Genomic DNA, 26,056 nt, shown 5'->3' with positions numbered 1-26,056 from the left:
AGGGTTTTAAAAGTTAAAGGTGTCACGGAGAGGCTCACGGAGGCAGAGATATGAACTCAGTAGCAGGGTTTATTGAACAGATGATTGAAACAGTGACGTAAACATTGTGAGTAAATCCAGTTGAGCAGAGTGGCAAACAGCAGGTGAGTAATATCCAGACAGGGTATAGACACGATGAACAGATAACTCACAACAGTCTTATGATACTTGCAGGCAGTAATGAAGACACAGGTCTGTTTGACATAGTAGAAAGGAGTGGAGTCTCAGAGATACTATCAGTGAGAACAGACAAAGAGTGTGTGTGAAATCGGGGTATATATGCAGTCCTTGATTAGCCACTAATGATATGCAGGTGCGTGTAATCAGAACTCAGGGGAGAGTGAGCGCTGATGGCAGTGAGGAAGAGAGAGAGAGAGAACGGTGTATCCATGACAAAAGGTGCACGATTGAGATATATTACTATATATTACTATTATAATATATTATTATTACTATTATCATTTGTTTACAAATGATAATAATATTTAAGTTGAATGGGTTCCAAAAAATAACTGTGTGAATGAAAAGTGAGCTGATATCTTACAACTAAATTGAACAAAAGTCCAGATACAAGTTGAAAAAATGTGCAAAAAAACAAAACAAAAAACCCTGCTTCCTTTCTACAGATGACTTATACTGGAATTACTGTTAATTTTGCTGCCACATTATCCAGTATACTAGTTAACAATAAAGTGTTTCTTAATAAGCTATACATTTATATTGAAATAATGTGTAGTTAGAGGTTTGTGTTTCTTTACATATTAAAGAGAACACCCAATTAGTTCCACACAATAATGTAAAGATATTCTAAACTGATTATGCAAACAACAACACTGGTATCGGATCGGGATCGGTATCGGCCGATACTGAGATTTCCGATATCAGAATCGGATCGGAAGAGAAAAAGTGGTATTGGTATATCCCTATATTTGATTACAATTTTTTGATTCAATATCGATCCATATGGGTATATTTCATTTATAATGTCCTTTTTGCTTACATTTTAAAGAAATTCTCTCCCAGCTAATGCAATTAATTATACAGGGGACCTTCTAACTAGGTACATTATGAAAATATTAATTTTACTACAGATATGTTATTAGATTTATCATCATTTTGGTCACATTTTGGCTTTTAAAAATGAACAAATCCATGTATTCAATCAATAAATAAGATATTAGATCTCATATATTATTTTTGTTTCATGCTTATTGTTTAATTGCATAATTTGTACAATTTTAAGTATTTACTTTGATTTGCTAAATACATGCTCAAACCGGTACTGTCTCTTTAAGGAAACCCTGCATTTCTGTAAAGAGCATAGAAATGAGTGCACGTTAAAGAGAGAGGACTCGAATGGCTTTATCTTATCTGTACCTTGCATGATTAGAGTTACATGTTTCTTTTTTGTTGTTTTTGATTAACAACTGACTGTAGAGAACAGAAAGAGTATTAAAGGGATAGTTCACCCAAAAATGAAAATTCTCTCATTATTCACTTACCCTGATGCCATCCCAGATGTGTATGACTGTCTTTCTTCAGCAGAACACAAATTAAGATTTTCAGAAGAAGATAGATCTCTGTCAGGTCCTTATAATAGAAGTACAAGGGTGCCAGCACTTTGACAGTCCAAAAGTCACATTTAGGCAGCAATAAAGTAATCCACATGACTCCAGTCAATCAGTGAATGTCTTCTGAAGTGAATCGATACATTTGTGTAAAAAATAAATAGATAATTAAAATGTTATTAAGTTTTAAGAAGTGATTCCTGCCAGCAGCTTACGCGAAGCTTGACGTAAGCGTGTCAGCGAGTTCACGCAAGAATTCGGGAGCGGCACTTATTTACAACAGAAGAAGGAATGTCACGTGAGAGTTCGGCCAGAGCCCTGGATGGAAGCGCCAAAGTAAAGTTAAAATCTTTTTATTATCGACTTGTTTTTAACATGAACCTATCGATTCACTTCAGAAGACATTCATTGATTGACTGGAGTCATGTAGATTACTTTTATACTGCCTAAATTTGACTTTTGGACTGTCAAAGTGCTGGCACCCATGTACATCCATTATAAGGACCTGACAAAGGTCTATCTTCTTCTGAAAATCTTCATTTGTGTTCTGCTGAAGAAACGACAGTCATACACATCTGGGATGGCTTTAGGGTAAGTAAATAATGAGAGAATTTTCATTTTTGTGTGAACTATCCCTTTAAAAGAGACATTATTAATTGACAAATGGGTTGCTTGGATCTCGTCTTTGGACACACACACATTACACAGAACAACTTTTATTGTCATCACTCATTGAAAGGATCTCGCTGCTGAACACTCCACCACTATACAACACAATTACTGGTGAGTGAAATGTAAACATTTACCAGCCAGTTGCCAAATATATAAATTTGAGTGGTATAGTATGAAATTTGGTTGCAAATGCTAGTGATTTCCTCTCATTGTGTAGAGGGTTGTGCACAGAGTAAAAGATCGATCTTCGAATTTAAGTATCGATCAAATGCAGATGCATTGGAAAATCAATATTTTTACCCACCCAATGCATTGAGTAGCGCTGTGGATACATAACATTGTTAAATGAATAGTTCACCCAAAAATGAAAATTATGTAATTATTTAAAGTGATTGTATTCCTTCCGAAGACTTAGTGTGTTTCTTAGAGTGCAATTTTTTTTTCATGCATAGTGCTATTTTTTTCATAAGAAAAACAGGTTCAAAGGTTGTGTAGCTTTTTTTTTTTTATTTTAATCGCTATAAGGGTGACATTTGTGAAAACCCCAATAGGCTATTAATTTCACAGGTATGTCATACTCTTTATTTACTAAATTCTAAATTTCAAGCAATCGATTACTAATTTTTTTATATACTAGAGTACTCGTACAAAATTGCTCGACATGCCCATCTGTAATAAAAATGCTTTGTGACGTCACTCTTTGTTCCAGCCCACACATAAGAATAATATCCATATTTTGTCAAAAACTGCACCGTTCACTGCAATTTCCCATTCAGTCCTATGGGCCATTCAGCAAAGCTTGTCAGAGTGAGCAACGGTATCCAAGGTGGGCTGGGGGGGGGGGGGGTTGAGCTTAGCGAAGGGTCAATTATAAGTATTACAGACTAACTGTAACCCTAACCCAACCTCTAAAAACATTTAGCATTTTTTATTTGCTTACTTGATAATTTTTTGCCTTTTGAGGACGTTCAGTGGCCTGAGGTTTTGAGGTTTTGTCAGATTTAGCTAAAGCCTAAAGTATAGTTAAATACCCCCCCACCCAAGGGAGTCAGGTAATCCTTTTTGTTACACAGACACACACAGACATGCATTCAATCTTATGAGTAGCTTAGTGATTACACAGCACAGTGATTCAAATCTGCTTGTAAACAGGAGTTTGATACTCAGAATAGGAAAACCACCTAGTATGTACACTAACTGAGAGAAATTGGGAAAGAGAGTGAGAGACTGTTGGAGAGAACTGTTAGTGGATTTGTTTTGTATTTATCCATTTGTTCTGAAAGTTAAAGAGTGCTCCACATTTTTGCTCCACAAGTCTTTCAATGTTCCTGGAACAACACTGTCACGTCAATAAGCACATGCACACAAATACTTGATTGCTTTGCTGGTTTGTTTGTTCATGAATGACTAAAGCATTATAATTGCTTAACAGATAGGAAGAAAACACATAAGAAGAGAACTTCCTGTTACGATTCATCACAATTCAATCTTTATCATGCTTCTAAACTATGGCCAGGTGCAAAGGACATTGACCAGGCGTACGCACAATCATGCATGCATGCACGAAGATGGTCTTTGTCTGTTTTCTGTGCAAGTTTATATAGTCTATCTCTCTTAACGTTCACTCTCATTGTGAAGTATAAACACATTTTTCACTGTAGAAGAGAGAGAGAGAGAGAGAAAACAAGACTGCATTTGGAAAAGTAGGTCATGTAGCAATAAAGTAGGGGACGAGCATATGTGTGGGTTTTGGGGAGTTGCTTGGTGAGAAAGTTTGGTTAAATTTGTTTTAGAAAACTGGTCTGAACACCAAACTTAAACTTTAACATAACACACACACATGCAGGTCACTCTGTGTGTGAGAGAGATGAATTTGGGATCTTTGGGATGAAAGTATGCATAAATGCCCTTCATCACTGGCCTGTCTTCCTGTTGACCCAAACGATATCTGATCCCTCACTTCCTGCAGCCAGATGAGAGAAAGAAAGAGAGGGGGACAGACGGAGACAGAGGGAGCTATGGAGAAGCATGTGTGTGTGTGTGTTTGTGTGTGTGTGTGTGTGTGTGTGTGTGTGTGTGTGGAAAGCACTAAACATGCTCAGTAAGCAGCATTGAGATTACAGAGTAACTCTGGTCTGTTTCATCCTTTACTCTGCCCAGCCTGAATGCCCTCCAAAACTCTGATATTATTTTAAGAGTTTAGAAACACAATACAAGGACACACACACAGAGTGCACTTTTTAACTTCAAAGTGAGAGGTTTTTCAAAGGTTTTTCTTTTATCTGAACATGAAAAGAAATTAGGAAGAGTCATTGATGTTTTATTTGGGAGTTTTGCATTAGTTTTGTCAGTGTGTGATGTTTTCGTTGGATACTTTGCTACCTGTGTAAATTTGTGATTCCCTTGAGCCATCTGTTTTAGCACAGGAACTGAGCAAATGCCCAGAAAAGCTGGCAGACACATATAACTTTCTTTCTTTCTTTCTTTCTTTCCCAGAGAACTATAAATTACAAGTCAGTGCAAACGTTTAAATACTTTTTGTGCAAATTTAGTTTTAAACACTTAAAGGAATATTACGGGTTTAACACAAGTTAAGCTCAATGGACAGCATTTGTGGCATAATATTGACTACCACAAAAATTGATTTTGACTTCATTGCCATGATGATGTAATATCAACAAACCCTAAAACAACCGTAAAAAATGACGAATAAAACAACATTACAGCTCAAATAATACATTTGATGTTTATCAGAAGTATTAATGTAAGTGCTTTTATAAAATTATCAGCTTCACATTTCTGCCTTTAAACCTTCCAAAAATTGGCCCCATTCACTTCCATTGTAAGTACCTCACTGTAACCTCGATTTTTGCTTTTTTTAAAGAAAAGGATGAACGAGTCTATATTATTTTTTGTTGTGATCAACATTGTGCCACAAGTGCTGTCGATTGAACTTAACTTGTATTGAACCCGGAATTTTCCTTTAACATAAATCGTATTGATGAGAGAAAGAGAGGTCTATTCACTGTTATTAATGTTATTAGAATATTTATAAGTTGGGTAGTTAACAAATGAACATGACATATGTACATATTTGCATAAATGAAATTGTATAGTTTTAGGTGCTGTAATTGGTCTCCAATTCTTTTAGGTTTTCACCATTTTCTATTCAACTTTTTGCCTTTAGTTATGCTTTTATTTAGTTATTTAGTTTAGTCACAGTCCTACTGTGTGACTAATGATTAAAAAAAATACTTCATGTTGTCCCTCATTTAATATGAGATCATGAAAACAGTATGCAAAATAATTCTTTTTTTGAAAAAAGTAGTTTTAGAAGGAGTTTAATATGTCAGACTGCATGACATTTCAAGTAGTTAAGCTATTTTGGTACACCAACAGTTACCAACCTCCACATGCTAGCATCCACACAAATAAGTGAAACTCTGACTTATTTTAATCTTTGTACTGTAATGTAAAAAAAAAAAAAAAAAAAAACTCTCTTTCTATTAAGTGGTGGCATCACTGAATAAATAAACATGGAAGTGCAGTAGTTCCACACAAACTTTACAAATTTCTATCTTTAAAATGTCTTTATTACTTCCTGTTTGGTCCTAATTAGCAACATTTTCAAGAATCCCAATAGATTCCCCATTTAGAAACATATTTTGTGAATGACGATTCACTCCACCAAACACAATAGTTAGAGACATAGTATACATTCTTAAAGTAATGTGTATTTTCATGATCAGTCATTTTTGAAAATACATACATATTTACATATATTTACATTATATAGTATTTCTGTCCACATTGTTAATTTCTGTATTTCACAGCTCATAAGGACAGTGACATTGCAGGACAATTTCCACATTGCATTTTGAAATGCTAAAAAATAAACATTTGAATAGAAATTGTTGTGTTTATGGACAAACAATCTGTTTTCTTTGCTATCCAGCCAATGAGGCCAGCGAAATAAGGCCTACATGTCAGCTGCCCATGATCATAAATAGGTGCTGCAGTTATAAACTGGTCGAGCAGTTCTAATCTTCCAATGTTTGAAGATAAACACGAGACACATGCTAAGCTGTTTAACTCCTTCTGTCCAGGAACTGACACACTTAGCAAAACAATGAACAATTCAAAGTCACATTTCTTAACATTAGACAAAAACGTGTATGTGTCGGTCCACACTAACCTGCTGTAGGGTATAAAGAAACTGTTGAGCTCATCGTTAAGCACTAAAGTCAAACATTGGGAAACTTAGTGTCAGTGTGTGTCCTGGTTTATTGCAGAGATGGAGAATTGGATTAGAGGCCCAGAATTCCAGAGATAAACTTGGTTTAGGGAGAAAAACAGCTTCCTGTTTGTGTGGGTTAGAGATGCACTAACTTGATGAGGTTGACTCTGAGTTTCGAGGTTTTAGAGTCATTTAAAACTAGAGAAAAGATTTCTTTTTTGATTGTAAACTTATATGTAGTTATTTTAGGGGTGTAATGATTCACTCATCTAACAATTTGGTTCGGTTCGGTTCACGATTCTTTAAACTAAACCTGAATCAAGAAAAGTTAATAAACTAAAAGTTCAAAGTAATAGGATTAAAAAATCAGACCAGAGCAGTGCAATGGTGACAAATGGAAATATTAGCTAATAATTCTGATTACTGAAAATACGGAATTATGTAAAATACAAATGCTGCTTACACACTGTCACTGATACATTTAAAATATTTTAAATTAAAATTAAATTTTTCTAAAATAATTCTGTGTCTGATTACATCTAAATATTCTTTTCATATTTAATGGAAGTGCATGCTTATCCAGTTAAACAATAATAATTTACTGATGAAATCAAATCTGATGAAAAAGACATGACATTTGACATTAGTATTATATTCCCCCATAGCATGATTATACATAATATTCAGCATAATTTATATAGTAGAGATTAATATGGCACTAAAATTTAACCTCTGTAAACTTTAATTTTCTCTCATGCAGTCAGAGCAGATCACTCTTGTGCTTCAAACAGACATTCTATCCCTCGTGCTGAAAAGGTGCGTCTCGCTCCCGCTCCTGGATTCACTTTCAGTTTCCACAGTTTGTTTCAGGCAAACTCATCGAAAAGCATGTGCATGCTAGTGTGCAATTGTATTATAGTGCTTTTTGTGTGCAATTAAGCAATTTCCATTTGTATGCATGCATTACGCAGGAGTAGGTCAACGCGCGTATTGGATAGAACAGACGCTAAAATACGATGCGCATCGTCACATTTTTTAATTGTGATGTATCATGCCACGATAAACCGTTACACCCCTAGTTATTTTATTAGAGCTGTCAGAATTAATGCATTAACGCATGTGATTAATTAAAGTTTAACGCGTTAATCACGATTAACGCATTTGCCGTTAATATGGCATAAACATTGGTGTGAAGGGCGGAACCTTTGTAATGTGTCCGCCCGGAGTCATTACTCTGCCGCACACTTCACAAACAGACACAGCGGCAGAGCCCTTCTACCAAGATGAGCCTACAAGCTTAGCATAAAACAGCTCAACGCGGCGGTCCCATTGACAATCTGTGGACGGTACTGTCATAATACTCTCCTTTGATAGAGACGCAGAGGTTGTTATCATAGTAAATAAAATAATCTCTGACAGTGCTTTCCTGTCAAAGATAAAATGATGGAGAAAGGAGCTCATAGCGCTATTTAATGTATAAAACAAGCCCAGATGAGACTTGTAAGGTGCATTCTAATTACCACAGAAGCAAGTCAAGTCTTAACTATCATCTAAAAGCAGAATGAGACATTTTTGTCTGCAAGCGCTTTTCATGGTTTCAAAGTGGCGCTGACGCCCTGATGCAAATATTGAACGCAGCTTCACGATTGCTGTAACAAATCAGAAAGGCACAGTGTACCGGCAGATTAATATTGCCATTTTAGAGACTTAATGCCCATTGTAATGAATATGCAACCTATGGGGAGACTTTGGGAAACGTTTAATGTTACTCGAATAGAGCTGTACGGCTTGTAGTCTAAAAACCCGGAAGAGAATTCGCCATGGGTTCCCTCTGGATTTTCCTATGGGTTTTTATGATGGAGTTTTTGAACTTATGAGTAAAATAAATTCTGTGGTATACTTACTTTATTATATATGGACGTTTTGTTCTACAACATAAATTACACACTTTCATACCTCAAACGTGAATTTTAAAGCCGAATTGAATTACATACTTTTAAAAACAAACAAACGGTAGCTTCAAAATTCATGTTTGAGGTATGAAAGTGTGTAATTTATGTTGTAGAACAAAACAACCACGTATTGTCAAATAATGTTTACCACAGACCTTATTTTACACATAAGTTCAAAAACCCCATTATAAAAACCCATAGGAAAATCTTGAGGGAACCCATGGCAAATTAGACTTCCGGGTTTGCCTACAAATTGACGTCACGGCTGAACAGCTCTATTGTGGAAGGCTTTGTTTGGAAAATGTTAAAGCATTATATTATAAAATATTGTTCTGATTTATTTCCTAAAATGGAAATAAATGCATTTTGACAAGAAAATAAGTATATATAGTGTCAAATATCAGCACTTTCAAAATCTGTGATTAATCGCGAGTAACTAAAAAAAAACAAATATGCAATTAATCACGATATAAAAATTTTAAATCAACTGACAGCACTACATTTTATGTATTTGGGCAGTGCTTGCTCTGTATAATATTTGTGTATCATTCTACAGTAAACATTAACTGTTAATACACAAACACACGGCAGGCAGTTAACTTTAATACTTTTTACGTACTGCCTTCCAGAAAGGACTAGACATCTTTAAAAATTTAATTTCCCATTTAATAGTTAAACATTTTCATTGGTGCTTTGTAATATTTCATAATACAATGTGTAATGTTTCCATTGGTAAAATTATGTCTCTCAACAATGTGCAAATTCAAAGATAAAAATTATAAAAACCTGCTTACCCACTGTTTAAAAAAAAAAAGTCAACAGCAGAACAGTTTAAATGAACAGTTTTCAGATAATAATTATAGGGTGTAGCAGGGATGTTACTTTACTGGGAAGCACAAAACGAGAGACTGGGGATCCAAATGTAGAACTATTTATTATGGAACTCAGAAAATGAAGAAGAAACAATGAAAATAAAGCACTGGAGCTAAAGGGAAATCAAACACAAACATAAAGGGAATGTGATGGGATGATTGAGCTGTGACAGGGGAGGCCTGAGCATAGAGGCTTCAGGAGTCCAAAAGGTGTAAATTCCCAAGTGCAGTTTATTGTATAAACAAAAACAAAGTACCAACAACCAAGAAATATATTTAACTACAAAAAATGACTATTTACAACAACAAAATTAAATAATAAGCACAAGCAGCTTAACAGCATTAAATAAACCACTTTTGACCATTCAAACAATCCCCCCTTCCTCGTTTTAAACTTGTTCTTTAAGAACTGGTTCTTTTCAGTGAACCGGTTGAACCAGTTACCCAAATCAGTTCATGAATCGGACTTCCCATCACACAAACCCACCAGATATGAGTTCTTCCAGTGTAAAGAGTGGGAATATAAACATCATAAAGATACTAGTGCTGTAAGTCGATTAAAATTTTTAATTGTGATTAATCGCATAATTGTTTTGTAGTTAATCGTGATTAATCACAGATTGACAGTGCTGAAATTTGACACTACTCTATATATACTTATTTTCTTTTCAAAATGCATTTATTTCCATTTTAGGAAATAAATCAAAACAATATGTAACAATATAATACTTTATTAACATTTTCCAAACAAAGCCTTCCACAAGAAATGCACTAAAATAGCACCAATAGAGCTGTTTAGCTGTGACATCAATTTGTAGGCGAACCCGGAAGTCAAATTTGCCATGAGTTCCCTCTGGATTTTCCTATGGGTTTTTGTAATAGGGTTTTTGAACTTGTGTGTAAAATAAGGTTTGTGGTAAACATTATTTGACAATATGTGGTTGTTTTGTTCTACAACATATATTACACACTTTCATACCTCAAAAGTGAATTTTGAAGCTGCTGTGAATTTTTTTTTTTAAAAGTATGTAATTCAATACGGCTTCAAAATTCACGTTGGAGGTATGAAAGTGTGTATTTTACGTTGTAGAACAAAACGTCCATGTATCATCAAGTAATATTTAACACAGTCCTTATTTTACACATAAGCTCATAAACACTGGAAAATCCTGAGGGAACCCATGGCAAATTCTTTTCTGGGTTTTTGGACTACAAGTCGTACAGCTCTATTCAAGTAACATTAAACGTTTCCCAAAGTCTCCCCATAGGTTGCATATTCATTGCAATGGGCATTAAATCTCTTAAATGCTCATCCTCCACAATATTAATCTGATTTGTTACAGCAATCATGAAGCTGCGTTCAAGATTCGTGTCAGGGTGTCAGTGCCACATTGAACTCACCATGAAAAGCACTTCCAGACAAAAACGTCTCATTCTGCATTTTGGTGATAGTTAAGACTTGCCTTGCTTCTGTGGTAATTAAAAGGCACCTTACAAGTCCCATCTGGGCTTGTTTTGTACATTAAATGGCACTAAGATCTCCTTTTTCCATCATTTTATCACTGACAGGAAAGCGTTGTAAGAGATTCTTTTATTTACTAAGATAATAACCTCCGCGGCTCTTTCAATGAAGAGTATTATGACAGTACCACCCATAGAATGTCAATGGGACCACCGCTTTGTGCTGTTTTATGCTAAGCTTGTAGGCTCATCTTGGTAGAAGGGCTCTGGTGCTGTATCTGTTTGTGAAGTTTGCGGCAGTGTAATTACCTGGACAGACACATTACAAAGGTTCCGCCCTTCACACCAATGCTTACGCCGTATTAACGGTAAATGCGTTAATCGCGATTAAGAAAAATTTACGTGTTAAACTTTTTTAATGAATCGCATGTGTTAACGCATTAATTCTGACAGAATATCAACATCAATGTTTTAGTATTCGGTCATGTACAGTACATTTAGATGAGTGATCGCTCGTTAAACTGTGCAACTTTTTAAAATATGCAGAGACAACAATAAGTTATTGAATTGAAGGTTCATTTTCTCAAACTGTGAACACTGTGTCTCTGTCGCTATAAAAATTCCTCTGCTTGTTTTGAGCGGTCCGTACATGCGGACATAACAACATTCACACAACCAATGGCGTCAGTTGGGGACGGTTTGTTTGATCAGCAGCAGACTGGGGCGTATTTGGAAAGCTGTTTGAAAACAAGGTTTATTTTTGCAATTTCGTTTGGTGGCGATAGTGAAATAGAAATTTCACACCACATCCTGTTATTGTGGTAATCTGGTGTGATGATAAAACATACTTTTCTCTTTTCTAGTGACACCAAAGTCAACAATAGCATATAAATGAATGTTTCAACAATGGTCCATGTTTTATGTGTCTTTCATGCATTGATAAACATGCAGAGTCTTCTCTGCATGTCTTCAGAAGCTATATAATAGGTGTGGGTGAGAAACAGATCAATATTTAAGTCTTTTTTTACTATAAATCTCCACTTTCACCTTCACTTTCAAATTCTGAAAGTGAAAGTGGAGTTTTATGGTAAAAAAGGATTGAAAGTGATTGCATCACTTCAGAAGACATATAATAAACCCCTGGAGTTTTATGGAATACTTTTATGCTGCCTTTATGTGATTTTTGGAGCTTCAATGGTCTGGGTACCATTCACTTGCATTGAAAGGACCTACAGAGCTGAGATATTCCTCTAAAAAGCTTCGTTTGTGCTTTGCAGATAAAAAGGTAATACACATCATCTGGGATGGCATGAAAGTGAGTAATTGATGAGAGATTTTTCATTTTTGGGTGAACTACGTATCAGAGTCCTATATAGGTCCGGTTTTGTAAACCCGCACCCGCCCAGCACCCACGGTACTTAACAGAACACCTGACCCGTTATCCGACAGCAGCACTAATTTAATTCTGTACCCAACCCGACCTGTTTAACATAAAGACTGTGATCTGAACCGCACCCAAATTAAAATAAATCTACTACATCAGGTAGACAAAAATTGTTTATTTGCTCATGCCACACAAGCAATCAAACTAACATTCTAAGTTGGAGCATTTAAGAAAAATAGACATGTAGCCTAATGTTGTGGTGAAAATTAACAGAAAAAAGATGAGAAAGATGAACATTATTTGACATTTAAAAAAATAGGCTTGGCTATTTGACACACAGTCCACCCGTGCCTATTTATTTCTGACCTGCACACGCACCGCAAATGAAAATGTAAATAGTTTTCCACCCGTTACATCAAATATTAGCGGTTCACCCGTCAGGTACCCGCATGTACCTGTCCACATGCAGGACTGCTACGTATCACTTTTAATGAGTTTTTTGTTTTTCATATAATCATTATTATAATTTGTTTGTTGTTGTTGTTGTTTTTTACTACGCTGCTGAAAACCCCCCAGCTAAAATCAGCCTAGCTGGATGGCTGGTTTTAGCTGGTTTAAGTGTGTTGGTGTGTCCAACGTGTGTCCACAGCACAAAGACCTGACATACAGTATATGGTTTAAAACTATTTTGATTATTTATTATTGATTAGTTGTTGCGGCTCTATTTTACATGGAGTTAGAATATTTACTGCTGCTGATATTCCTCTCTGTGCTGGACCCTGCTGTCAGAATGAGGACAGCTACTGTAACATATACACAGCACTCAGGCAGCCTGTTAAGAGAGAGTGTGTAGTTGTGTGTGTCCAGCTGCACAGCTGTTCTGTAACAGTTCATTGTGATCATTTAACAGCTGTGTGTGTGTTTGTGTTTCCGCTGTTCTGAATAATAACTCTTATAGCTGTAAAGTTAATGCCACTGAGTGAATAAACAGAGAGAGGTAGACAAAAAGAAACCGAGAAGTGCCAAATGGAGTAAAAGGTTACTAATTGTGAATTTGTAATGGTTACTAACTAGGTGCTGTACTGTAGACTAATTTGTTAGATTCCAGAGGCTTCTAATTACTTTTTCAAATATATTGCACTCCATAGTTTGGAAACTTATTTGTTTTGATATTTGGAGACCAAACATGATCATATTTATGGCTGTGCATTTATTTGTGATTTGGTTTGAACTTTTCAGCTTGTCTTTCTAGATTTTAATCTGATTGCAAATGCTTCATATAAAAGTTTTCATGTTATATACAACTACAAAACCAATAAAGCAGTGTGGGACTGCACAGTACTGCAGTGTATAATGCAGTGCAGACAGTGTGTGTGTTTATGCATGCATGTCTATATGTGTGTATCCAACTGGAAGTGGGGAATGGGGTTAAAGTTCATCCGTGCCTGCTTCAGTGGGGCCTCACAGCCAGTTCAAATCACCATGTGTTTCTGCCATCGGACTGTACGCTGATGATGTGTGTATGTGAGAGAGAGACTTAATGCTCTTAATGAGTTTCAGCTATTAATAATTGTACATTTTTTGACTTAATGTACAAATATTCCTGATGAGAAGACCCAGTCAGAAGAAAATGTTATTGTTCAGAGGTTGTTCTTTCAAACAACTGAGGGGTCTTTTAACAATGTGATAAAATGCTAAAATGAGTCAGACACTGTCATTCTAAACATCAAGATACAGAATTACAAATAACGCATGAATTTATAAAACAGTTGCTTATATATTATTGTTTTTACTGTAGTTCAGTATAGTACTAATAACTGTGTTTGTGTTTGGCAGGGTTGTCGTGTGTGGCTCTGGGTGGAAGATCATTATGTGCCCAGTACTGTGGACTCGTGCTCTGGTGGAGTGGTGGTCTTTAACACCGACTATGGACAGGTAAGAAAGGGAGAGGTGGTGTATGCATTACACCGGAACTGTGGCTTAACATCTGCTCTGTGCACTTGAGATCAAAACGCACTGCTGAACAGGTGGCGTGCTCTCATTTTACACAAATACACACTTCTCTGTGTACCCCCAGTGTGTAAAGAGGCTAGCAGGCATTTTGTTGTCATAGAGACAAACTCACTGAAGCCAGTGTGTGAACTGACGCAAGACATAGACACACTAGTAGCATTCATGCTTTAATCAGATCATGTCCGATTCGTCAGTTATTTCTTCTTTATTCTTCAGATGAGCATGTTTCTCGCTCATGTCTTCTGCTTCTATTTCTGGCCTACTAGAGCCCTCAGTTACCTACAAGCCATGAGCATTCTTCATAGGTGACTAAACACGATAGCAACCTGGCCTCATAGTTACTGTTACTGTTACGTAGTTACATATTACTATACCTATATTTTTGCAGAATTATTTTTATGTGGCTCGTTGTACATTTTGTGGCAGTTTCCTGGTGAAATAAACATTAGAGGCGCTATGACAACAATGACTTGTATTCACTTTCACACAAATCATGAGTACAATGGCAGATTATCAGTTAATAATCATATACTTTTTGCTCTGTTCCTCACACAATGATATATTATGACATCAAAACACTTTTACTAATACTCAGATATTTACCATTGTCTTGTTGACACTGAGTGCCTCTACACGAGAGAGAGACGATGAAAGCGTGTCGTCGTTTAGATGCTTGCAATTATTCCTTAGCGGAAAGGTCGGGAATATTTGATTACTCCGATATATGTATAAGGTCACTATTACTAGCCAGTTAGACTCTACCTGTAAAACCTACAGTTAATTGGCAAAAACTGCATTCTCTTACCAGAGATAAAATGTGTGCTACAAATACGACAGTTATTAGTATTAAGCCGTCTCGCTTCACTGCTGAAGTCCATGCATCCATTTGTGTTTTGTTTTTCCGTAAATCAATACACTTTCATTTTCGTTTGTTCCAGGCTAGAGCTTGACCGATAGTGGATTTTGCCAAAACCCATAACTAAGGTGGTGGAAAAGGCTGGTAACCGATTAATCAGCCAATAGCTTTTAAAATTGATTTATAGACTTTACTTTTTTCTTTTTTTTTTTTTTTCATTTCTTACTTTGATGGGCACAGACACAGAGACTACAAAATGATAAAATCACAGATGTCGTTTATTGTTCTACCAAAATCCTAATAATAATCAGAAAAAATGAGGATTTGGTGCAAAACGTGGGACTTTTAACTTGAAACAAGCCTGAAACATACCGCAGACTCTTGTTTTGAAATGACGTAGACTTGGTTCGGTTACAATGCTCTTCATTTAATTATTAACCAAATCAAGCTTTTTATAGCCTATAGGCCTGAATTCACCAGATAAAGGGTTTTGTATACAATTATATTTCACCAGATGAGGTTTAATAAGGAATACGTTTATTTTTATTTACAAGATATGAAGTTGGAGACACAATGTATGTGCTGACGAGGGACGTTTCCATATAGTCAAATTTTGATGTTTTAATCGAAATAACAAAATATGCTTTGAAGTGAAGATAAAAATATGGATAAATATTGTCAATGATGATACAGCAAATCCCAGATCCTTTCAATGCGTGTTGAGAGTAAAAGTTGTTCCGTGTAATGTGTGTCCAAAGACGAGAGCTACGCGACCCATTTTTCTTTGAAAAATGTTTCTTTTAATACCCTTTCTTTTCTTTACAGTCAGTTGTTGATTAGAAACAATAAAAAAAGGAAACATTTCATCCTAATCATGCATAGCACCGATAAGATAAAGCCATTCGAGTCCGTCTCATTAACATGCGCTCGTTTACAGACGCTCTTTACAGAAATGCCAGAGTTCTTAAAGAGACAAGACCAGTTTTTAGCATATATTCAACAAATTTATGTAAATACTTGTAAATAGTAAATTTATGCAATTAAACAATAAAGATGTAACAAAATATATTATTGTCAATATAATATCATATTTATTGATTGTATACATAGATTTGTTCATTTTTAAAAAGCTAAAATGTGACCAAAATGATAAAAACTAATCAAGTATAATTATTAAAATGTATATTTTCTTAAAGTACCTAGTTAGAAGGTCCTCTGTAAAATTTACAGGCAGGAGAGAATTTCTTTCAAATGTAAGCAAAAGGAACATTAAAACTGAAATATACCCATTTGAATCTGGAATTGAATCAAAGCAAGAGCTTATGAATTGGAATCTAATACAAATCTGTATCAATACCTAGCCCTAGAACCAAGACATTCCAACTGTATAGTCCAACACTGCCGGCTACAGAGGAAAGAAAAATATATTGGCAATTATCGGCAAAGAATTTTTACTGATAACAGATAGTTCCAAAAAGCAACTATCGTCATAGATGAATTGAAAAAGGCGATTTATCAGTCTAGGTCTATTCCAGGCATCCGGGAAGCATTCAGCCACCGAACAACATGGTCCAAATATTAATCTTTACATTTTATGACAATCATGATAAGGTTAACATTAGTCACTATGAATGAAGTGCCCCGCTGTTGTTTTGAATGTGTTTGACAACTAACCGGAAATGGTCTAGGAACTGGACGTGACTTCCCAAACCAAAGAATATTCTTTGAAATGGTATTATTGGCTATTTTATGATGTGTGGCAGGGTGAGCAAGAGACACAGTGGGTGTGGCGTCAATCCTCGGAGAGGCATTTATTGGAAACAATAATAAACGTGAAAATGTCCAAAAGGGGTAATAAAGTGTCCAAGGGGGAATAGTGTTCATAATAAAAGGGGGAATCTGGCATCCTCGCAGTGAATGGGGCTCCGTGAAAGGGGTGGGGTAGTGTCCATAGGAGAGCCCAGGCACGGGCTGTGTCAGTCCGCTCACGCTCCCCTCCAAAGTCCACGGCGCGTGGGGCGGCGGCGTCACTGGTGGCCTGTCTTCCCAGGCCCGCGGCAAGCGTGAGGGGAAGGCGGCCCGGCATCTAGCCCGTCGGCGGCAACGTGAGAAGCACGTCCGGGGGTCCGAAGAACAGATCCGGCAGCGTGTCCACTTGCCCGATCCATCCCAGTTCTGGTCCTGGGTGTGCAAGGATGCCAGTTTGTGCACACATGGAGATTTGAAGCCAGCTCCCCGAGAAGATGTGCGCACTGCGTTTTAAAAACAGCGGTGATGAAGCATTATCCCCATCAGGTGTGCTTCATTCACCGCTGACCAAACGAGGCTTATTAATTATGCGCCTCTTCTCGCTCTCCCGCCCAACTCCCATCGTGATCCTGGCTGAAGGGCGGCCCTAAGAGGCGGGGCGACGATGACGAGCCAGAGGGGCGGATTATTCCACCACAGATGGCTTGAATGTGGCTCATCCAATCAAATTTTAAACCCGGAACTGTATTGTTCTTTTTTGTTTGTTTCTCCTGTTGTTATTACGCATACATAAACACAAATTCTCAAATAAAAGAAAATTGTACTGTTAATATGTGTGTTGCAGGTGTACACCTATAAACAGAATGCAGTGAGCAGGCAGAGAGTGTATCCAATGCACAGCAGCAGTAACACTGGGGTCGAGGACATGGCAACCCTACAGGACCTGCACGATGGGGCTATTCTACACAACCTGCACCTGCGCTACACACAGAAGAGCATATATGTGAGCAAACACAAATGCCACAACACCCCCAAAGCACACACAGTGATTGTAGCTGTAATAAATGCCATAGTTGTCAAGAATACTCAGTTGTTGTGCAGGTGGCTGGATGGCTTTGTATTATTTAATGTGTCAAAGTAAAATATATGCTTAATTACATATCCTCTCTTTATTTCTTGCCTCTTTGAGCCCTTCCACACAACAGTAAAACACAAGAGCATACTGTGTTCTGTCCTTTTTGGCGTTGTTTCAACTGTGTTAGTAGTGTTTTTGCGCCTGTGTGTGTGTGTGTTGTGTTTGTGCCAGGGATGTAGTCTATGCCAAAAGCAGTTCCAGATTTCCCGACTGACTCTAAGAAACAGAGTTAATATGCTAGTGCTGCCTCTCAAAACAAGACCACTGCTCTGATGTTTCAATTTTCTCAGATCAAGTCCAATTAATGCATGATCAGAGTCTGTGTATGCACAACATGTCTACATTTTTCGATAATTCTCCTCTAATGCATTTTAGCATGTAAACATTTTCATTATACATTGTTCAGTGTGAAATTTTATGAGACACTAAATGTTAATATTTCCTCTTGTACTTTAAATCAGGGCCATATGTGCATACGTAATACAGGAGTCAGCTCTTTCTCTCTGTCTCACACACACACACAGACTGGGTTTTATTCACTAAGAATTGTAAGGCTTATTGTTGGGTCACATAGTTATTCAATTTGTAGGCATATATATAATGTGATTTTTGCATACCTGTGGTTTGAATTCCTGAATTTCGAAAGATTGCGAACTTATTGATGAATCATGATTTCTGTGTTAACGTGTTTGCACACAGCTTGTACGTTCAGATACCAACGTACACACCATTAGTGAATGAGACCCACTGAATGTTTATATTTCCTCATTAGGTACATGAGTATCAGTGCCATACTTAATACAGGAGTCACCTCTTTTTCTACATCCCACACACACAAACATTGTCTGGCTGTCTGTTTGTTTGTCACACGAAGCTGTTTGATTGGTTCATTTTGAGTGTGAGCAGTCCAGTCAGCTGTGAGTTTGAGCAGGTGGGTGTGGTCTGCAGGTATGCAATGGTTATCAGAATAACATCAGAGTTTCTCTCACTTCTCATGAGAAAATTCCCAGCACTTGTTTCGACATGACTAAACTTTTCCCACACCTTATTGTTGGGGACGTCCCCACATGAAAGAAAGGTCCATAAAAGGAATAAATAGTGTCTTAATATCTGAAAATGCAAAAAAATGCAAAAAAAAAAAAAAAAAAACAGACTGCAGTCTGTAGTAACTATAGTTAGGTTTTATTAAGAAATATATGTGAACTTCGGGCACTTTAGGCACTGTGGATTTCTAGAATGTAAAGTCTCATTATAAAATTTTTCACACCCTCACTAGTTTTTAAAATTTGTCTTCTAACAATGTCCAGCAGTGTTTGTAAATGCATCATTGGAGATTTATGCCATTTTTTATGAAAGTTGTAAAAATTCCCACCACAGTCTGTGTCATTTCTACCACATCACAAATCTACCTGTGTTTAATAGAATTCCGTAGCGGAAAATACGTAGATGGAAATTAAATTTTTTTCAGACTCCTTTGTCTTGCTAAGGCTAATTTCATAGCTAACATTTTATGTATCCTAAATACACACAACTAAATAATATTTTTACACTTTTTCATAATTTGGCAAAAAGACAGCTTTACTGGCAATGATGCCCAATAAAATATATTCAGCTTACAAGTGATATTTACCTTGATTTTTCTCAGTTTTTTTTTTTTTCTAACATTACTTGTCCCATATTTTACCTTAAGCATGTTCTTCATTGAAACTTTTGTTGACATGGTTAGCAAATATGCTAAAAATGATTAGGGGCAAAATTGTTTGGGGTGGTGGAAATGACACCACAACTGTGGGACAGACGTAATTTTTGAAAAAAATAAAAATAAATGGTTTCGATTATAATAGTTTTAATCATGTAATAATATGTATTGTTATTATGGATTTTCATAGTTTAATATTAAAAGTCTGTGTCTGGGACATGGACAAAACAGTTAAATCTATAAATAAAAGGCATTTGAAAAATAACAAAAATAAATTGTGAAAGCCTGGTAAAATGTTTCCACTTCAGTTTTAATGTGACCATAAAACAAAAAGAAAAAAGTTTAAATCTGTTTGTTTAAAAATAAAAATTAACCTCTGAGGCATGAATGTGCCCGAAGTTGAAGAAAAAATGTCTTGTATGAATGGGAAGTCCCTGCATGAATAAATATACAAGGTTTTATTTATGTATGATAAAGGTGAGTTAAAATTAAAGCTGTGAAAATGAACGCGTTAACGCATTGTAACAGTTTAAAGATGGGCAAGGAGGAGGCGGGAACCGGCTGAAAAATAAACAAAATTTTAATGTCAAACTTAACTTAAAAACAATAGTGTTGGCTTCGAGTCCACCTTAGTCGAGTCCGAATCAAGTCCGAGTCTTTTTCTGATTAACAATTTTTATTTTCATATTGAACAGAGAAAAACAAAACATATATACACAGAATCAATAATTAACCCCCACTATGTCAGGTGTATTCTGTTGATTCATGTCTTTTATTTTGAAATTCTAGTTCCTGTTTCATGTCATGTGTTCCTGTTTCCCTAGTCATGTGATTTCTGTTTTCCCTCCATGTTCATGTGTCACATTTTCATTGGTTTATTGTTTAATTATCTTGTTATCAGTTCTGTTTGTTCATTGGTTTATGTTCTCCCATGTCTTGTATTTAAGCCCTCATGTTTGCATTGTCTTTTTGTCGAGTATTGTATGTGATGGTATGTGTTTGGTACGCTGTAGTCAGAGTCAGAGTCAGAGTCAGAGTCAGAGTCAGAGTCAGAGTCAGAGTCAGAGTCAGAGTCAAGTCAGAGTCAGAGTCAGAGTCTAGTTTAGTCCATGTTCATGTTCATGTTTTGTTTTGTAGTCAGGGTTATTGGTGTTCACGTTTATTAATAAAATGCACTTGGGTTCTTCATCTCATCATCGTCTTCATCATTGCCATCATTGTCAGCAGCCAGCATACGTTACAGAATACTCGACCAACCATGAACCCAGCAGTTTCACTTCTGCGCTTACGTCAGGGGAATCGTCCTCTGGAGGACTATGGTGAGGACTTCTGCGGTCTAGCCAGCCAGGTAGACTTCAATGAGGTTGCCCTCAAGGGTTGTTTTAGATTTGGACTAAATGAGTCCATTTCTTTTTTGATGCCTGGCGATCGCAGTTCCCTCAGCCTGGCTCAATATATCGACCTCGCCCTTCGATTCATCGGTTCCCCGTTCACTGTGGGGGAGGCGGATCCCGAGCCAGAGTCCCACGACATGGCCGCCGCCGAGCCAGAGTCCCACGACATGGCCGCCGCCGAGCCAGAGTCCCACGACATGGCCGCCGCCGAGCCAGAGTCCCACGACATGGCCGCCGCCGAGCCAGAGTCCCACGTCATGGCCGTGCCAAGTGCCATGACTTCCGTACCACGTCACAGCGACGCCTCAGCCTGCTCCATGCCATGTCACAGCCACACCTGAGCAGTGGGACCTGGAGATGGTTCTCACCCTTATACCCACCTTTAGTTCTCCTGAGCAGGCAAGGGGAACTTTTGGCCCTCTGATCCCACCTGGACCCTCTGAGCCCTGGACTTCGCTTTGGCCTGTCGGTCCCTCGACATTGCCTCAGCTCGGCGTTCCCTCGGCTCCACTACGGTCCTTCAGCCTGTCGGCTGTGCCGGGGTCCCTCGTCCCTCTGGCTCCTCCTTGGTCTGTCGGTCACCTGGCTCCGCTTTGGCTCTCCGAGCCTCTAGCATCGCCTTGGTCCTCCCTGCCATCGGCTCCACCCTGGCCCTTCGTGTCTTCGGCTACTCTCCGGGCACCACGTTCCAAGGCTCCGCCCCTCGAGCCTCTCACGGCTCCACCTTCCATGGCTCCGCCCCTCGAGCCTCTCATGGCTTCACCTCCCACGGACTTTGCCCTGGTCCCATGCCCCTCGCCCTTTCTCGCCACACCACGCCCCAAGCCTCAAAACACCCCCCCCCGCTCCCTACAGAACTTTGAATTATGTCATGTATTACTTGTTTTGTTTATGTGTTGGGGTGTCAGGAGCCACCCCTTAGTGGGGGGGATATGTCAGGTGTATTCTGTTGATTCATGTCTTTTATTTTGAAATTCTAGTTCCTGTTTCATGTCATGTATTCCTGTTTCCCTAGTCATGTGATTTCTGTTTTCCCTCCATGTTCATGTGCCATGTTTTCATTGGTTTATTGTTTAATTATCTTGTTATCAGTTCTGTTTGTTCATTGGTTTATGTTCTCCCATGTCTTGTATTTAAGCCCTCATGTTTGCATTGTCTTTTTGTCGAGTATTGTATGTGATGGTATGTGTTTGGTACGCTGTAGTCAAGTCAAGTCAAGTCTAGTTTAGTCCATGTTCATGTTTCGTTTTGTAGTCAGGGTTATTGGTGTTCACGTTTATTAATAAACTGCACTTGGGTTCTTCATCTCATCATCGTCTTCATCATTGCCATCATTGTCAGCAGCCAGCATACGTTACACACTATCACCCCTCCCCAATCCCCAACCCCACCCTGGCCCCCAACAACATCCCAGTGGTCGTACATGATTATAGACACACACACAAATAAATAAATAAATGAATAAAAATAATAATAATCACACATCCAGCAATGTCAGATATCCACCCCATTTCTCCATAAACAAATTCAATTTCCCTAGTCTTCTAAATGACCCTTCTTCAAAGGCTGCCACCCTCCCCATCTCTGAGCACCACTCCTGAAATTAGGGCACTCCAGCTGACCTCCAACCCCTTAAAAGAATCTGTCTGGCGATCATGATGCTGGTTAGGACCCAACTCTTTATGTGTCTAATCTCAACATCGATGACCACCCCATCGTCCAAAATACAGAGTCTGGGGCAAAATAAAACCCGAGTGCCCAATACATCACCAACAAAACTCTGAACCTTCTACCAAAACTGCTGGATCTTAACACACCCCCAAAAGACATGGGTTATGTCTCCATCCTCTGATTGGCATTGCCAGCAGGTGGGTGTGTCTTTAAGACCAAGCCTATACAATCTAGAGGGTGTCCAATAGAATCAGTGTGAAATCTTGAATTGCATAAGGCACACCCTTGTATCTCTAAATGCAGACTTGACGTTTTTTAGAATCCTAGCCCACTCTCCCTCCTCCAATACCAAGTTTAAATCTTTCTCCCATAATCTCTTGAGAGAAGTTGAAGCTCTGTCACCCAGACACTGAATTAGCAGGGAGTAATACACTGATGCCTCATGACCTTTTCCAAAAGCAGCAATCACCATTCCCAGAGTATCTGCCGCTCCAGGGGGGGGTGTATGCTACTCCCAAAAATAGTACAGAGCAGATGGCGTTGCTGTAAATATCTAAAGAACTGAGATCTGGGAATCCCAAAATGATGAATCAGATTTTCAAAGGATCTCAACACTCCGCTCTCATATAGGTCACTGAGTGTATTAATCTCCCTCACAATCCACTCTGACCAGCAGAAAGGGGATTTATTAATACATTATTTGAGGTTCAGCCATAAACTCGAGGCAACATTTAAATAAATGTCTGAATTAAACACTCTGGACACTTTTGTCCATACCGAGTGTAAATGCAAGATAACGGGGTGTAATTTAGCTTCTCCGTTTAGTTTGATAGAAAGGCTTTGCAATGGCGAAATAGGGGCAAGAACTTCCTGTTCAATACAAAACCAGGGGGGGCTCTCTCAGGTGGAAGCGACCAATGAGCCAAATGTCTGAGACCGAATGCATAATAATAAAACAAAATCTTTGGTAAACCTAGCCCACCTTTGTCAATCGACCTATACAGCTTACTGAAATGTAATCTGGGGCATTTCCTATTCCAAATGAAGAACCTTGCTATGCTATCAAATTGTTTGAAATAAGAGAGGGGGACATCTATAGGGAGTGACTGTAGCAGGTAGTTGAATTTTTGAATACAATTCATTTTAATAACATTATCCTTCCCAATCATCAATAAATGTAACAAAGCCCACCTGCCCACATCGCTCAAAACTTTTTATTAAAGGGTCAAAATTAACTCTAACTAAATCACACAAATTTGCTGGGAATAAAATACCCAAATAATTAATGCCCTGTTTGGTCCACTGAAAGGCACCCGGCTGAAAAGCCATTATCGGCAGTATGCTGTCAGAGCCAAAGCTTCAGATTTAGACCAATTAACTGTGTATCCCGAGAACTTAGAAAAGGAATTAATAATTCTGTGGAGGCAAGGCATAGATCTAGATGGGTCGGAGACAAATAATAAAATATAATCTGCATAAAGCAGAAGCTTATGCGCCACACCTCCCGCCATCACCCCTGGAAAATCATCCTCCTTTCTTATCACGGCTGCTAATGGTTCCAGAGCAAGACAGAACAATAATGGGGAAAGAGGGCAACCCTGCTGGGTACCCCTATCTGGAGTAAAATAATCTGCGATTAATCCATTTGTTTGTACCACCGGTACCGGGTGACGATAAAGTAATTTAATCCATCCAATAAAAGTATTCCCGAACCCGTATATTTCCAAAATCTTAAAAAGATAATCCCATTCAGCCATATCAAACGCCTTTTTGGCATCAAGTGAGATGGCCGCGACCGGAGTCTGATCATTCGCCACTGACCACATGATATTGATGAAACACCTAATGTTATCAGAAGAGCTGCGGCCCCGAATAAACTCCACCGATATGTATACATCTATATGTATAAGAGATGTCATAACTTTACTTAATCGGTTAGCCAAAATTTTTGACAATATTTTTACATCTAGCTGGATCAGGGAAATTGGACGGTAACTCTTTCACTCACTTTGGTCTTTGTCCTTTTTTAAGAATCAGACTGATCCAGGCTTGTGTCATGGTTGGCGGGAGCTTTCCATTCTTTAATGATTCCGTATAAACTTCTAACAAAAGCGGAGCCAGTTCTGTAGCATAAGATCTAAAAACTAAGCGGCAAAACCATCTGGCCCTGGAGACTTGCCTGTAGGCAAGGCCTTAATTACCTCACCAAGCTCCTCCAACTTTATCTCAGAATTTTTTTGCTCAGTCATCAGTTTAGGGAGTTCTAATGGTTCCACAAAGTTTCTAATATCTTCATCAGTAGACGAAGATGTGGAACTATAAAGATCAAGATAGAATTCTTTAAAAGCATTATTAATATAAATGGCTGAGGTAAATATTTCACCACCAGCAGATTTCACTGAGGGAATGGTAGAAAAAGACTCTTTCTGCTTTATATATCTAGCCAAAAGCTTCCCTGCTTTGTCCCCCGACTCAAAGTATGACTGTCTTGCCCTGAATAGCCAAAACTCCACCTTCCGTGACAAAGTAGTATTATATCTGTATTTTAATCGGGTCAATTCTCTGAGGCCATCAGATGACATTCTGCACTTCAGCTCTGCCTCTGCACTTTTAATATTCCCTTCCAACTCCACGAGTTCTCTTGCTTTGGATTTTTTGATGAATGAGGCATACTCTATGATCCGACCCCTAAGAACTGCTTTAAGTGCCTCCCAATCCACGTCCACAGAGGATACTGAGGACCAGTTGGTCTCCATATAAACATTGATTTCAGCCTTTATCATTTGTTGGTATTCAGGATTTTGCAAAAGGGATACATTAAACTATATGATTTTTTTCCTTCATATGTGGCAACACCTCTAAACTCACCAGGGCGTGATCTGAGACTAAGATGTTTCCAATTGAGCAGTCCACAACAGATGAAATGAGGGACTTAGATATAAAAATTAAAAAAAAATCTATTCTAGAATAAATCTTATGGACTGATGAAAAAAATGTATAGTCCCTACCAGATTGGTTCAAAAGTCTCCAAATATTTGCAAGACCAAGATCTTTACACATTCTGTGAAGCATCAATGTTGCTCTAGGGGGCTTACACACTTTTGCTTCACTATGATCAAGGAATGAGTCCATCAAAAGATTAAAGTCTCCTACCAATATTATATCATGAGGGGTGCCAGTGGCTTGCAACATCCCTTCAAGATCTATAAAAAAGCCGTGATCAGCAATGCTATGTGTGTAAATATTAGCCAAAATCAACCTTTGCCCCTGAATTTCTGCTAAAACAATAATGACTCATTAATCTGTTTGAGACAGATGTTTACCTGTTCTTATTTGAGCCAGCACTAAATAAAA

At 37.9% G+C, this 26,056-nt stretch overlaps 1 protein-coding gene across 1 annotated transcript in view; it reads left to right on the top strand.

Moving 5' to 3' along the window:
* Positions 1–26,056, top strand: part of LOC127442384 (unconventional myosin-X-like) — an 84,240-nt gene that overhangs the window by 4,091 nt on the left and 54,093 nt on the right. Inside the window, exons 2-3 of the mRNA XM_051700371.1 lie at positions 14,022–14,120; positions 17,648–17,806. Of these exons, the coding sequence (XP_051556331.1) occupies positions 14,022–14,120; positions 17,648–17,806 (258 nt within the window). The remainder of the gene's footprint in view (positions 1–14,021; positions 14,121–17,647; positions 17,807–26,056) is intronic.

The sequence above is a fragment of the Myxocyprinus asiaticus genome, chromosome 6 (genome assembly GCF_019703515.2).
Source record: "Myxocyprinus asiaticus isolate MX2 ecotype Aquarium Trade chromosome 6, UBuf_Myxa_2, whole genome shotgun sequence".
NCBI classification, from domain to species: domain Eukaryota; kingdom Metazoa; phylum Chordata; class Actinopteri; order Cypriniformes; family Catostomidae; genus Myxocyprinus; species Myxocyprinus asiaticus.
Note: the sequence above shows the minus strand (reverse complement) of the source record. Positions and strands in the feature narration are given on the sequence as shown.